General features: G+C 45.5%; 1 protein-coding gene across 4 annotated transcripts in view; it reads right to left on the bottom strand.

The window, feature by feature from the left end:
• Positions 1–9,126: 9,126 nt before the first annotated feature.
• The window catches only part of PLEKHA7 (pleckstrin homology domain containing A7), a 244,745-nt gene continuing 238,290 nt past the window's right edge, over positions 9,127–15,581 (bottom strand). For 3 of the 4 annotated variants that reach the window (XM_069091103.1, XM_069091104.1, XM_069091107.1), the window contains 2 exons: positions 12,279–12,381; positions 9,127–10,801 (listed from right to left, as the gene is read on the bottom strand). In XM_069091103.1, the coding sequence (XP_068947204.1) occupies positions 12,290–12,381 (92 nt within the window). In that variant the 3' untranslated portion in view covers positions 9,127–10,801; positions 12,279–12,289. The remainder of the gene's footprint in view (positions 10,802–12,278; positions 12,382–15,581) is intronic. The other variant, XM_069091108.1, reaches the window with a different exon arrangement.

Raw genomic sequence — 15,581 nt, 5'->3', positions numbered from 1 at the left:
CAAATAGGTGAGCCCTTCCTACACAGTAGATGCCGAAGGAAGAGAGGAGGGAGTAGGGAAACAGCTCTAGAAATAGTGGAGAAGCTTTCCTTCCTAAGGTGATTGCTGCAAGTGAACCCTGGTCCCACCCAAGCATCTGCAGTGAAAAGACCTAAAAAAAGGTTTCCCCAAACCCAAGAAATTCAATAAAAAAGGGTCAGTGCTTTTTCTACCCCCTTTAAATGGAAGGAATCCTTCTAGGTCCCAGAAAGAATTATTTATCAGGTGTTCATGATTTTCTTCAACAGCTTTAGAATGTGCACCGTCCACTCTGTGAAGGAGAGACAGACAACTTTATTCCTGAAAGCTCAGTTTATAGGCCAGCTTCAAAGCTGCAGGCCCTTCTGAGCAGGCTATGGAAGCCTGGGTTTGGGAATTCACATCAAAGGGGACTTGCACATGTTGTTCTGATGTTGCGGTGGACGGCAGGTAGAGGCCTCTGTGGATTTCCTCCCGTCCCTGAAACCCAGGGTGAATTTATGCACTGAGGTTGGCTCTGCAGCCCTGAGGAGACTCAGGGAGGGGGGGAGTGGCGGGGGAGGTGGCGCTGGGACCCCTGCAAACATCAAAAACCCCCGCCTGTCAGCACTGGCAGCAGCAATAACAGGCGGGGAGCAGGGAAAGAAGAGCCATCGGACCCACTCAGGCAGTGTCCCCAGGCTGTCCCCAAGAGCCCCATCTTCCTTTCCAGCCAGGAGCCTCCCCTGATGGGAGGGGATTGAGGCGGTGGGGAGAAGAGAAAAAAACAACAGCCTCCGGGCACTCACTGTTCAAATGGGAAGGCACAGGAAGAGCCTGCTGAGGTCCAGAAGAAAGAGGAGAGCAAGGAAAAGGAAGGGAGAAGGAGCTCTTATTAAGCACTTCCTGTTGTCTAGCATGTGCAAAACTCTGGGGCTGTGAACAGAATATTGAGACAACCCCCTTCATACCAGCTGGGCTCCCCAGTGGGGCCTGCGCCCGAGCCCTGGACCCCTCCCCTTCCTCCTTGTTTCACTCAAACTCTCTAGTCCCAAGTAACATGATTCCTGAAGGCCTAGCTCTCTGTCCCTTTCTCTAGGTGACAGCATTTATTTGGGGCTTAATAAGCCAAGCACATGTTAAATTCTGGGATAAAAACAGGATTCAAACGGTCCTTCCTCTTAAGAAACACATTTAGGGAAGACAACATACATAGGAGGGTTTATCAGGAGAGCAAATGGGAAAGCCCAGTGGTTCTTGGGGTATAATGCCATATGTGTATGTATACATGTAAATATATGTAACAACACATACATGTACATGTGTTTATGTACATACATGCATATGTATGGGCAGCTAGGTGGTGCTATGGTGCCCAGAACGACAAGTCTAGAGTTAGGAAGACTCATCTCCCTGTGTTCAAATCTGACCTCAGATTTGTGTGGCCCTGGGCAAGTCACTTAACCTTGTTTGCCTCAGTAAAAAACGAGTTGAAGAAGGAAATGGCAAACCACTCCAGTATCTCTGCCAAGAAATGGGGTCACAAAGAGTCAGACCCAACTGAAAATGACTGAACAAGAACAGCAAAAGCAGCGTGTCCACATATATGCACATTTCATATGTGTGTACACGGGCATACACATACATATTTAAGCACTGCCTGCCCAGGGGTCTTCTAAGGCAATGCTCAAGGTGGGGATTTTATGTGCCAGGGCTGGTCAGTAGGGAAAGCTGTCTGCAGGGAGAGGAGGGAAAGGGGAGGAAGCCAGTTTGCTCTTAGGCACATGCATATACAGTATGGTTCTCTCCTTGAACACCACCTGTGCCCTGCTTGCGGCTAAACCTGGGCTCACCCCCAGGAAGCAGCGCCCTGCTAACTTTCCCACTGAGGGGTTGAGAGTGAGCAGGCAAAACGTTCTGGGCAAAGTCCAAGGGCAGCGGGAGGAGAACGAGGGGGGCACAAAGGCTTGTAGACCACAGAAGCTGGCTGCCCCCTCCTCAATTTCACTCTTATTTAGGGAACAAAGTGAAAGACTTCGAGGGAGGGAGAAGGGGGAGTTTCTCCATCTGGTTTCTGGGAGGAGGGGCCTAAGTGAAGTTTGTCTTTGGTACCCCCCCCCCACACAACCTCCCCCCCCCCCCCCCCCCCCCCGCACCTTCCTCATACTGGTACCAATTTTACACAGACACAGCACATTCCAGCCATCCAGATCCACTGGGTGCAGCGCAGCACTATCCTGGAATTAGGAGAGATCTGGGAAGTCACTTAGAGCAAACGACCCAATGTTGGGAGCCCCTTCTCCAACACCCATGATGGTCAAGGGTGAGTGTGAGTCACAAGTAGAACCGTCTCCATCCCCTGGTCTTTCCATTAACTCAGCTGTGCTTTCAGAAGTCACTCCTAACAATTCTGCCCTCACATATGTGAATGACCAGCCCCTTGGTTAGAATTTGTTCCGGTTGGGAGACTTGACCTCTCCTCACTTGATTGGTGCTCAAATACAACCTAATCCATCTTTAGTTCTATCCACCTTTGTTCTACTCTGTCCAGGCTTCCGATAGTTGTGCTCCTTGAGAGGGAAGACCAAAGCTAAAGTCCCGGTTCTGCTTTCTCTCTGTGGTCTCTGAGCCCAGCCCCATCCTCTCCCAAGCAGTGTGACTAACCCTTCCTTGTTCCCTTTTTGACTGCCAACAACTTAAAAACATAGACCAAGATGACTGTGTGTATGGACTATCCCACCTAAGATATACTGTCAGCCCTCATCCTTTGAAAGATAAGCTGAGAGGGAGGCTAGGCACCATAGTGAGTAAAGCGCTGGCCCCAGAGTCAGGAGGACCCGAGTTCGGTTCTGGCCTCAGACACTTACACCCATACAAAAAAACTAGCCATGTGACCTTGGGCAAGTTAACCCCAATTGCCCTCCAAAGAGCAAAAAAAAAAAAAGTTGAGGGGGGAAGGGAGAAAGGGTCTCTTCTGGGATTTCTCTGACTCAGTGACAGCATTTCTGACTCTTAGGAGGAAGAGATGGTTGCAGAATCACTCATTTTTATTTTTTTTTTAAAGCAATTGGGGTTAAGTAACTTTCTCAAGGTTACATGGCCAGGTGCTTTGTGTGGGTGCCGAGTATCTGAGCCCGGAACTGATCCCGGGTCTCCTGACTCCAGAGCCAGCACTCTTACTCACTGCCCACCTAGCCGCCCCAGAATCACTCATTTTTAAAACAACAGGCCAAATAAATGGCACACATACTTAGGATGTGAATTCTCTCCCCCAGGCTGGCTCAGGGCCTACAATGCTACATTAACCAGGCCACATTACTCTGTCTGATCTTCCTTCTATGGTTGGGCAAAGATGCTAGAAACAGGCATGCGCCGAAGTCCCTGGGCTTCTGGGCCTTTATTGTCCCTTCCCAAGTAGGCAGCATCTGGGGTTAGATGGAAGCCAGAAACCATTTCCTGAGTCCTAACATGGCTTTGGGGTTCTCCAAGACCCAAGGAGGGATGGAGAAGGGGAGGAGCCACTCATGACTGTGCAGGAACTCATCTGAAACACCCCTGGGTGATTTCAGAAGGAAGAAGGATTGAGCACACGTGTGGGGCAGTAAGGAGGGGCACCATTGCTGTTCTACAAGATAACCTCCTGGGGTAAGGAAAGATGACGCAGGGAAGGGGCAGAAAAGAACAAGCATTTTCTGGCACTGTGCTCAGCACTTCACAAATATCTCATTTGATCTTCAAGCAACCCTGAGAGTGCTATTATTATGAATATTATTGATATTATTAATGATATTAATAACTGATGTTATCAATAACAATCATTAATATTATGTATAGTTGAGGAAACTGAGGCAGAAGGCAATTAAGTGACCTGTCCAGGGTCACATAGCTAGTAAGTATCTGAGTCTGGGATTTGAATTCAGGTCTTCCTGACTCTAGTTCCAGCACAGTAGACATACTAGATGCTAAACCCAACATTACTTTAAAGGAGCCATAGGTTTAGAGCTCAAAGGGGCCACAGGAGGCCCACAGTCCAACCCCTTCCTTTTATAATTGAAGAAGCTAAGACCCAGGGAGGTTAAGGAACTTAACAAGGGCCACATAGCTAATGATCAGCAGAGGCGAGATTCGAACTTGGGTTCTGAGGCTTCAATTTCAGCACAGTTACCATTGCTCTGGGTTGCTTGTTTTTCAGCATGGATAATAAGGTGCTGATCGTGGCACTGCTCTGCGAGAGTCAGTCATGCCAGGGTAAGTTCATTTCCTTTTTTAACAGGGTTACTAGACAGGCAGATGAGAAGATCTGGCATGCATGCATTTCAGTGGGGTTTGCAAAAAGTCAGAGTAATCAAGCTTTCTCTTCGCCTCCAGTCTACTGCTCCCCTGCACCTGTAAACAAGAGACCGTTCTGAAGGTCACTCACTGCCTGCCCCACAGAGATTCTACAAGGACAGGACCAAACGAGCAGCCAGGAAGCTGGAGATTTCCAGAAGAGTAGAGGTGAGGACAAAGGCCTCTTCTCACAAGGTCACAGATGTTTGGGAAAAACCAAAACCAAACCCCCAAAGCCTTCCAGGGCACCCTGAGGTGAGCAGATGCCCTGATGCTCAATCTAGCTACGGGATGGGGTGGATGAGTGGGGTTTCTCTCACCTAGAGGCGCATTTCTGGCTTCCTGTAGCTTAGGGGAGAAAGTAAAGATGGGTGCAGTGTGCTGCTCATTCATTCATAAGGCAGCCTGAGGTATGAATTTCAACAGATGGGAGTCCTAGCCCGGAGCAAGGCCCACCTGTTCTCAGGAACTTTCCCTGTGTTGGGAGTAAGGTCCACAGGGAAAGAATTCCTAATTATTTATTATTATTATTTGATTTTAAAGGCAGGAGCAAAGAAAGAGGTATGGGATTCAAATGCACAAAAAAGATAAGGGGTTTTTTTTTGGTAATAACAAAGTACTAGAAATTAAGGTGACAAAGCATGGCATATCAAAATAATGGAACACTTGAAGCAGCTGGTAGTGCTGGAACACTGAAATCAGGAAAAACGGAGTTCGAAGCGAGCCTCAGACACTTACTAGGTGTGTGACTCTGGACAAATTACTTTGGCCTTTGCTTGCCTCAATTTCCTCAACTATGAAGTGTGGGTAATAGCAGCCCCTACCTTGCAGGGTTGTTGTAAGGATCCAAAGAGCTAATATTTATAAACCGCTTCACAGGCTCCTGGCGTGCTAGGCGCTACGTTGCCTTCGCTATTGCAGGCTGTAAGAAATGATGGAAAAGTCTGTTTTGTACAAACCGATGGGCAGAACCATCACATTTACACAATAACATAACCCCCCCCCCCCCCGCAAAAACTAACACTTTTGAAAGGCTTCAAAAACCTCTGAAGAATGCAATGGTGGTGGAAGGCGAGTGATGAAGCACGCTGGCCATTCATGACACAGAGATGTCAGGCCACATAAGGCACACATTTTAGGATGTGGCCAATGTCAGGATCTGTTTTGCTTGACCATGCTTATTTACCTCAAGGGTTTCCCCTGACTCTCCCCAGTTGGGGGAGGGGAGAGATCAAAGGCAGAAAAAATAAATGCTTGATAGTAGAAAAAAAATTCATTTTTAAAAGTGGAAGCAATCAGTGGTTGGATATACAAGAAAGCAGACCAGCTTAATTTCCTAACGATTAGAGATGTCCAAAAATGGGGAAGGAGGTGGTTGTGAGTTCCAGGAAACATAGGGTCTTCCAATGAGGGTGAGGTGAGCCCTTGAGGAAGGACTTCTTGCTGAGGATTGGACCGAGTGTCCTCTGAGGTATTTACCCTTATATTCAGATTCTATTAAAATAATTAAAAAGACACTTTTCTCCTGGTGGAAAAGGCAGGTGGCAAGTGGTCAAGGAGGGAGGTTCTGCTTCCCTCACCATGTGGCTCCTCTCTCCCAAATCCTGGGAGCAAGAATCTGCAGTAGGTGGGGAGGCCCATGCTTTAGGACTTTTACACTAAGATGCTAAGTCATAGACTCCTGGGTAGTGTGTATTTGTCGGCTCCGCGAGCTGCACGTTTTCAGCTTCTGCCCAGCACGGAGGACTTTCCTTTGTGTTAATATTTGGTCTAGAAGATGATCAGCCGCTCTCTGGCTGGCCACTGTCTTTTCAGTCCAACCAGCTGCTGGGTTCTTGTCTTTCCAGGTTTACGAGGAGTTTAGGCATCCAAAGTGGCGGCACATACCTCAGCAGGCTTATATTAAAAATGCCCTTTAAAATTCCAAAGCTTTGAACTAAAGAAATAGCTCAAGAAGTTTTCATGGAAAGTTCAGACCCACCAGTTCAATTGACTACACTTAGATGAACCTTTTCAAATAATAGGAAAAAAATGTAAAGGGGTCAGCGCCAATCAATACGCGTGTTCAAACAGAATTCCGGGGACTGTGATGTACGCGCATTTTGTATTTTTCCTTTGTACCGCGCCCCTCTGAAGAAAGGTTTCTTTTGCAAGGAGAGCAATGAGAATGTTAGCCTTTTGAGTAGTCAGCTAACCAATGGCGATGTTTACCAGGTGGAAAGGATATTGCCATTCTTCATGTCTCTGTCCTGTACACTGCTTTGTTCTTTTTATAACCACGAACAACTCACACAGGCAAATTCTTTCACACACCCGTGACATTAGACATTAATCAGAAGCAGAGGGACCAGAGTATTCTGCTTCCAAGTGTCAGGAAATTTGGTGTGAGGATTATAGAAGTATAACCTTTACTCATCAGGAACCCAGGAGGGATCAGTGAATCCTCCCTCAGAGGATGGAAAAATCCAAGCCTGGAATGTTACAGGGACTTGGTGAGTTATCATGACAGCCAAGGGAGAGAGATCCGACACAGGCAGGTTGTATTTTTAACTGTTCCTCCTCATCTAAGCCAAAAGATTGGATCCCACTACTCAGATGACCAGGTCAAGAGGGTGCTGGGACCTTTAGCCTGAGGTTTCATTAGCTCAGCACAATTCAATGCAACAACTAGGAAGAAGGAGTCTGGGATCCCTGAGACACCCCAACAAACAGGCTCCAAAGCCAGGCAGCCCCAGGAGGCAAGCTAACATCTCACTATCTGGCGAGACAGCGAACAGAAGAAATAACCTCAGCATTTGATAATGGGTCGGGGGAACTCTGTGTTTCAACAGAGTAGGGTAGAAGATAAGGCAATGCTATCAATTATTCATTTGAGGGCTTTACTTCTGCTTACTAAAGAAATTAGCCATTTAATGTCATTCCAGATCTTGGCTTGCAAAGAACCAAACCTGAGCTCCTCTCATCACACAGGCAGTGACTGTTACCAACTCATTGCCTGGAGCCCTATTTCCACAGCTGTCATCAGCTGCAATTGTTTCACCTGAGCTTTTTTGAGGTTGATTACAGTTTTCACTAATTGTTAAGATGCAGCACCCTTGATTTTCTCAGTAGGCATGAGTTGGCAGTCTTTCATTTTCTTGCCAAAGACCTAGTCTCATCTGGATTTTCATAGAATGATAGTGGCCAGGAAGATGTAATTGTGCTTAAATTAACAAATTATTAATTAGCTTTCCTAATAGTTGTAAACAAGAATATATTTGCTAATGGCAGACTCCTGATAATGGCTGTTGGCCCAAAGAGAATCTTTAGGGTCACCCTAAAAATATACATACACATATACACACATAAAAATATATGTGTATATATACTCATACACACACATACACATTCCACGGGGCAGAGTCCAATCGCTGAACTGAGTCTGTTAATTGGCTAAAATGAGGATAATAATTCACATAAGTATAGGGACCATTTTCTCCCAAAGTGTGCTATACTTAGAGGATGCCAATAACCAACTTGGAAAATTAAAGGCAAACTCAGTGGAGCAAGGAATAAGGAGAGAAAGAGACAGTAAGAGGGGAGGACAAAAGGAGAAGAGAGCAGGGGAAGAAGAAAGGAGAGAAAATGGGAGAGGAAGGAGAGAAGGGGAAAGAGAAAAGAGGGAAAGAACAAGAGAAGAAAAGGGGAGAGAGGAAGGAGAAGAGATAAAGGAAAAGAGGAAGGAGAAAAGAAAGAGAAAAGAGAGGAAGAGAGAAAGGGAAGAGGGAAGAAAGGAGAGAAGGAAAATAGGAAGCAGAGGGGAGAGAAAGGGAAGGGGCAGGGGGAAAGAGGAGGGTGGAAGAGAAGGGAAAGAGAGAGAGAAGGGAATGAGGGGAAGAGAGAAGAGGCAGTGAAGAGGAAAAAAGGGAAAGAGAAAAGAGAGGAAGAAGAGAATAGGGAGAAAGGAAGAAGAAGGGCAGAGAGAGATACATGGCTTAAGTTTGTATCTGATGAGTTGCCAGCAGAGGGCTCAAGTACATTAGAAATACCAGCAGTGTGGTTTGGGGTGTGGTTTTTATTTTTTTTAAGGTCATTCATCTCCCAAGTTCCTTCTTTAAAACTTGCTTTGAATTATGGTTACAGAGAGACATCACCAAGAGTGACTGGAAGCCAAGCTTGCTTCTATTTTTTTTTTCCAGTCTTAGCTCAGAAGCCTAAGAGAGCAGTGTCCTGAGTTTATTAAACACCTTGGAATCTAATTTCCCCACTTTAAATAGTTGGAAAATGACTTTGAAGTGCTGGTGTTCATCTTGGGAAAGATCCTTCTTTGACATTTCATGACACCTTGTTACTGAAACATTTGGAAAATGTAAACAATTTTTTTTAAGGACATTTCTTGAGGCCAAATGGGATTTTTGTTTTCTTTTGTTGGGGCCTAAGTCACAAGCTAAAGCCGTTTAATATGATGCCAGTCTTCAGGGGGTGCTGCCTTCCTGAAAAGGGCCTCCAGGATCGGATCTGGAGACTTGCTTTTTTCTTGTTTCCCGCCCAGCTAAAAAGAACCTGTCCTCAAGAGAAGCTCAGCAGCTGCACAATGACCAGCCAAACCCTGGAAACATATGTTTTTCCTAGCCCCCTCCCCCAATTTCTTATTAAACCAAATATCAAGAAATTGCTAGGAGTGAGGGGTGCTCTCCAAGGCTGAGTCAAAGTATATGGGAGGCCTGTACGACACAGGGCTGCCAGAGCAGGTTTCAAAATATGTGGAAAAATCCATTAACTGCCATTTACCAGGATTCCCAGAAAGAGCCAGGAAACGTGTCTGGTTAATATTTTAATCTGTACATACCTTTTTTTTTTTTTTTCCAAACCATTACACTTTTATTTAAATTAACTTTTTCTTGCAAAATATTCATTTCCTTTTTTTCCAACAAAATGTTTTATAAAGGCAAAAATAAAACCATTTCATTTTGGCAAGTGTTATTAAGTTGACACTGGCAGTAACTGGAATGAGTTAAAAATAGATTGTGTCTTCTATATAGCTTCAAGAATCAATTTTTTTTTCTGAATAGAGTCAAAAACAATAGGAATTTTTATATCAATCAGCGACTTTTAGTTCCACTCACTAGGTTTTTTTTTTTTTTAAAAACATTTTTTTACAATGCAGGAAAACATAACTGGAGCACATTCACAGTCTTGCAAAACACTGCAAACATGTCCGTGACCTGCCCCCTCCTCCTTCCGGCCTGGCCACTTAACCCAAAGTCCTGTTGTGTTGCTGACTTTCATTTCTGTAGGAAGCCAAGCTTCTGCAGGAAAATGTTTTCCTCCTACAATGCACTAACATGATTTTTGGGAGTCCAACTGCCTGCCTTCGGCAAGTGACCCAAAATAGCCACCCAACAGGGAGAGGCTTGTGAAGGAAAGCTCAGAGTTAAGGTTGAGGCCCCTGAACCACAGGGCCACTGGCAGGACATCAAAGGCCTTCTGGACTCACTTGACACCCCAGCAGGCCATGTCTTGCATTTGAAGACAACTGAAGAGAAAATCAAGATGTGTTGGTCAAGCATCCCCTGGGTTCAGTTATTGCTTACTATACGACTTAAATTGCTTCTCTCTCTCTCTCCATTTAGTATTTCCAAATTTTATTCATTCATTTCTTAAAAGTGAATTTAAAAAAAATCTGGTAGAATACCTAATTTCTTCTAAAGGTCCATATACTGCAAGTGTGTACATTACCAAGGGGTGCCCAGCTGGTCAGAATCCAGCCGCTGCACACCTCTGACCAAAGGGCAGATAGAGTTGGGGGCTTCTGCTAACAATACTGGCTGCTAAGCATAAGTGACATTCAAAGCAGGATGTAAATCTGTGTCTCCAGTGAAACAGTAGGAGGGATCGTTGACTTTCTCCTCCTGGCAGAATTCTTTTGCCTCCAGCTCCCAGGAAGCCATTCTCAAGCTAAAGTCTCACCCCGGTTCATCTCAGGCAAAATGTACTTTTCTTAGTGTCAGTGACTATCTCTCTCCTCCTCCTGACTCAACTCACTGCCCTCCAAATATGTACCTGAACCTGTGTGTGTGGCCCCCCCCTAACCCTGCCACATCTGTATGTGGACCTTTCCATCCACTCAGCCCTTGAGATTGTTAAAAAATATATTGTTTCTAAAATACAGTGTCAGTATTTTACAGCATGTATTAAAAAGTGCCTTTTTATACATATATAAAAGTCAGAACTAAAACAAAAGTAGTGTGTGTGTATGTGTATGTGTGTGTGTCTGTGTGTGTGTACAGAACTAGCCTACAGTAATTCATTCACAGGATGGTTGGAAGGGTGAGGGTGTCCCTTCCCCCTTGCCCCTTCAGAAAACCCCTCCCTGGGCTCTTGGAATTTCCTTTGGGGAAAGTGATCTTCTCCCAGGTGTTGGCTTCATGGGCTCTCAGCTCCAGGCCTCTCTTCAGAACATGGGTCACTGGTCACTGGTCAGTCACTGCTTGGGCTGGCACAAAGTAAAACAAAGTACAATTAGAAGCCGAGCAGCAGTCAGTGCCATCAGCCTGCGTAGTGAAGAAACAGGGTACATGAGCAGGGCGGGAAGCATGTCTGTGAATGTGGGCGCGTACACGTGTACACATGTGTACACACACACACACACACACACCAGGAGCGCAGGGCTGACATGATGGGGCACACAAGCAGAGGGGCTGCATGAGGCCTCCTGGGGGACACTCGCCCATGGCTGTGAAGCCCAGACTCCCTCCTGGCCGGGCTCCTCACAATTTCTGGGCAGCTCCAGAGATGTTGGCCCCCAGATGGGAGCTATGCCTCGAGAGGGAGGTGGGGTGATGTAAGACAAAGATGAAAAGACGTCAAGAGACTGGATTCTAAGTTACAGCACTGCCACTAGCCATCTGTGTGATCTTGGGTCAGTCCCTTAACCCTCCTCTGCCTTAGTTTTCTCATCTGAAAAATGGGTGTGGACAATCTCAAATATCTTTTTCAGCTTCTAGAATCTAAATCTACGAGTAAAGAAAGTGTATTGTCATCTTGGTTGGGCCATGAACAATCTGTGTAACCTTAACTATCACTTCATCTCTCCAGGCCTCAGTTTCCTTCTCTGTAAAATGACAGAGGGACATTAGATAGCCACCAATGTTGCCTTTTATCTCTAGTCTTCTAGGAATAAACCGACCCATGGGGAAGAATTCTAACATTTCCTTCCCCTCAAACACCAGGAACAAGGAACCGTCCTCTAAACAATCCAAGTTGGCTGTTAGACCTGTCAGCCTCAGGCTTATCAAAGTGAACCTGCGTTACTGACGAAATAAGAGTTTCTTGAGTTTTCCAGGTGGTAAGGAGATCTGATTGCTTCATACAATAAGGTACTAATAGCCTTTCCCATTTGGAGAGCTCCTAGTCAAGTCTATTACAATTCCCTTTCAGGCATGGATAGGCTGAACAATCCCCCCATATTCCCTTTGAACTCAGATTCGGTGACGAATCTTGGTCCCAGTGGATAGAGGGATGTTTTCCCTCCTATTTATCAAAGTGTTTTTCTCTGCTACTGACTCATTTGATCTCCATGACAACAACCCTGTGGGGTTGCCAAGGCTGGGATGATCGTCTCCTATTTTTTTTCCTGTTGTGGTTTTTGTTGTTGTGTTGTTGTGTGTGTGTGTGTGTGTGTGCATATGTGTGTGTGTTTTAAACTAAAGCTTGGCAGGTTAAGGGACTCACCCAAACACACAGCTAGGAAGGAGAGGTGCCTATATTGAAAGAAAACTTTCTCTCCCAGTTACAGTTTAAGCAAAGTTTTCAGAAATAAGCAGGGGTCATCGGGAGAGGAGAGTGGCCCCCGATGGATCACTACTTCAAGGAGAAGCATCTAGAAAGACACATGCTCCACACTGCAGGGCAAGAAAGCACCACAGAGGGCAAGCCAGGCACGCTGAGCAGACGCAGTCATTAGTGCTTACTTGGAAGGTGCTTAGACAAACGTGTAGTGAAATCCATTGCTTAAGGGGGGCTGTGGTACAGAAGGTGAGGGGAGGCCCTTGGACAGCAAGGCTGACTGTTGAGCTAGACAGAATCACACAGGAATTAAGCAGCGTGTTAGACATAGGATCAATACATACTGTCGACACAAGTCCCCAACAATCAGCTGGACACCCCAAACACCTGGACTGGGAGGAGCAGGGCAAGAGACCTCACCAAGGCCACCCAGGCTCAAACCCCAGGGCATTTAAGGGGGTGGTGGGGAGGAACAGTGAGGCAGGTGGTTATCCCCAAGGCTGGCCCTTGTCTGGAGGGTTTTCTGGGGTCTTAAAGCCCTGTAGGTGGCAAAAGACGGGGCAGCAGACCACATGCAGGAAAGACATCAGAACACCTCTGTTCTCTGATTTGGAGATTCTGCTCTGGCACATGCTAGCCCGGGTCCAAGCAGACAATTACCAGGCTTTAAAATTAAGCATGTGGCAAATATTGAGAGAGCAAAGTATAGGCCAGAGAGGATATGAGAAAGCCCGCGAGTAAAGGAATTCCCATGAAGAAGCCATCACCCCAGTCTTCCTCATACTTAGTTCCCTAGCTCAGCTTCTGGGCTCCCCTCAGACTACTAGCTGCTCAATGGAGAAGTTGTTGTGGAGTGTAGGACACTGAGAAGACACAGAGGCGATGGTGTGGGGCATATGTTGGGAGAAACACATTAGATATAGGCGGTCCTGGGCTGAAACCACAAGGCTGGCTCCTGGCCTAGGGTGATGAGATACCAGAGTAATTTTAGCCAAATCTGATAAATATGAAATTTAATAGAATAAATGTAAAGTCCCATACTTGGTTTCCAAAAAATAATTGACTATACAAGTACATAGGGTTCCTCTGGAAAAATCTGGAGATTTGAGATGACAGAAAGCTCCAATTCAGCAGCCAGACTCTTCCCCACCTCACCTACACGTAATGGGATCTTAGGCCCTGCAAAGATCTCTCTCCAGCCTGAATTTCCTTCCTATTAAAGACGTTGGACTCAACTTGAGACCTGCATGATCTCAGGTGCCCTGGTCATCCTAGCTGGCAAGGGGTCTGTCTGCACCAGGACAAAGAACAGTCACTTCAGAGGATACAGACCTTGGGGTGCTCAACATCTGTGTCCTTGACTTAGATCCAGGATTTAATGGCAGTGGCTGTCAAATTTGCAGAGGACACCAATGACCCAATAGAAGGTAAATTCCTTGTTCACATTTGTCTTTGTCATCCCCCAACACCAAACCCTGTGCTTTGCACATAGCAGTCCCTATGTTGAACTGAATTGAATCAAGGAAGGATAACTAAGTGGGATCCTTAACAAAATATTCTAGAAGGATTAGAAGAAATCTAATAGAATAAAATGTAATAGGAATAAATAGAAAGTCTTAAGTTCCAAAAAAGAAAAAAAATCCCAACTGTGAATAATGAAGTTCATATGAAAAAGATCTGGGGGTTTTAGTGGACCCAAAGCCCAAAATGAGTCAGCTATATGCTATGGAATCTCAAAAACAACAAAGAGAACCTTGTATTGCACTCAGAGAAGTAGGGGGTTCAGAACTAGGGAGGTGGCTGTTTTTCTGCTTCCATCATCACATCACCTTGAATATTATATTCGCTTCCAGGTACCACAATTTGGGGTGAAGACAAACTGGAATATGACCAGGGGAAGGCAATTAAGCTACTGAAAGGACTCGGTTCTATACCAGGATCCCTGCGACAAACTATATTTATTTAGTCTAGAGCAGTGGTTCTCAAACTTCTGGGTCTCAGAATCCCTTTACACTCTTTACAATTTTTCAGAAATACCCTCCCCATCCCTGTGAAGATCTGTTGTTTACATAGGTTGTGTCTATTGATGTTTACCATTTTAGAAATTAAAATATCTTAGTATTATTTTGAAGAGAATTTTGACTTCAGAGACCCCTGGAAATGGTTTCTGGGGTCCTCCCGGACCATGCTTTGAGAATCACTAACTTGGAGAAAAGACATGAAGGGAAAAGGACAGTCAATGATCACTGTCTTCTGATATTTGAAGGGTAGCTCTGAGAAGAGTGATTAACCTGTTTGTCATTGGCCTTGAAGGGAAGACCAAGGAGTATCAGGTCAAAATGACACAGAACCAGAGAGAATTTCTTAACAATTAAAACCGTGTGAAACTCCAACGGGCTGCCATGGCAGTTAGTGAGTTCCACATAACTATAGAAATCTCATAGAGAGGATGTCTGCTCACATAGGGGATTGGCACAGATATATAAGTGCCTTCCAATTCTGAGACTCTAGGATTCTATACTCTGACCTCTCTACCCATTACCAGCCTCTCCTGAGGTCCAAAGGACAAGTCTCCAGCAATGCATAGTCTCCTCATCCTCTCATCGGCCTGGAGGCTGGTCTACACTGGCTTTCCAAGAAACCCACGACGATGCCAGTAACTGTTAAGAAAGTCTTTCCTTTAACTTGTCAAGGTCCAGTCTAGGCCATGATGGCTGGAACACTGGATACTAGCAGTGCCTGTTGTGACTTTGCTCCTGGGACAGAGATGTCCAATGCTGAATGACCCAGATGTCCCAGAGTGTACAATCTCCTTCTAGGCTTTGCCCCTCAGGAAGCTTAGGCAGGTGTGGGGGCCCTTGGAAATTCCTAGATGCTGCCCAGATGGACAGCAATACATCTCCCATAAAGAGAGAGGCCTCATTTCTGGCCAAATAGCATTTGGGGAGCTGAAGAGTGTTTACAACAGTGGAACTGTTCCTAGGAAAAAGTCAACATTACTCCTGATATAATTTCCCACTCTCTTTCCTGAGTGTGTTGGGAAAGGACAAGGGTCATTTATATAAGTGGTGTCACGCTCAAAAAGAAAAAGTCACTAGACCATATCTAAGGATCCCTATGGCCCATACTGGCTTCGAAAACCACATATTAACATCATATATGTTCTATTGTATTTTAATGTATTTTGTAAAATATTTCCCAATTCCATTTTAATCTGGTTCTGACCTCAGGAGTGCTGCCAGCCACAACATTGCCACATGTTTGACAGTTCTGGTCTATACGGCCAGTCTAAAAGCTTTCTTTGGCCACCACTGTAGGGAGGAAGCTAGAAAAACTCAGCTTTAGTAGACAGTAAGGAGGTGTCTAGCTGTGGACATTATGAATGGACAGGCATTCAGTTAGGCCAAGAAGTTGTGGTCTAAATAAGACAATCAGGACCAGGACAGATGGGCAGGCAGCCCACCTGCTGGGCCCCAGGGAGCCCTAGC

The sequence above is a fragment of the Petaurus breviceps genome, unplaced genomic scaffold (genome assembly GCF_028583685.1).
Source record: "Petaurus breviceps papuanus isolate PSGF00001 unplaced genomic scaffold, PetGlider_PUasm1.0 188, whole genome shotgun sequence".
Classification (NCBI taxonomy): Eukaryota; Metazoa; Chordata; class Mammalia; order Diprotodontia; family Petauridae; genus Petaurus; species Petaurus breviceps.
This window is presented reverse-complemented; position numbering and strand designations above follow the sequence as displayed.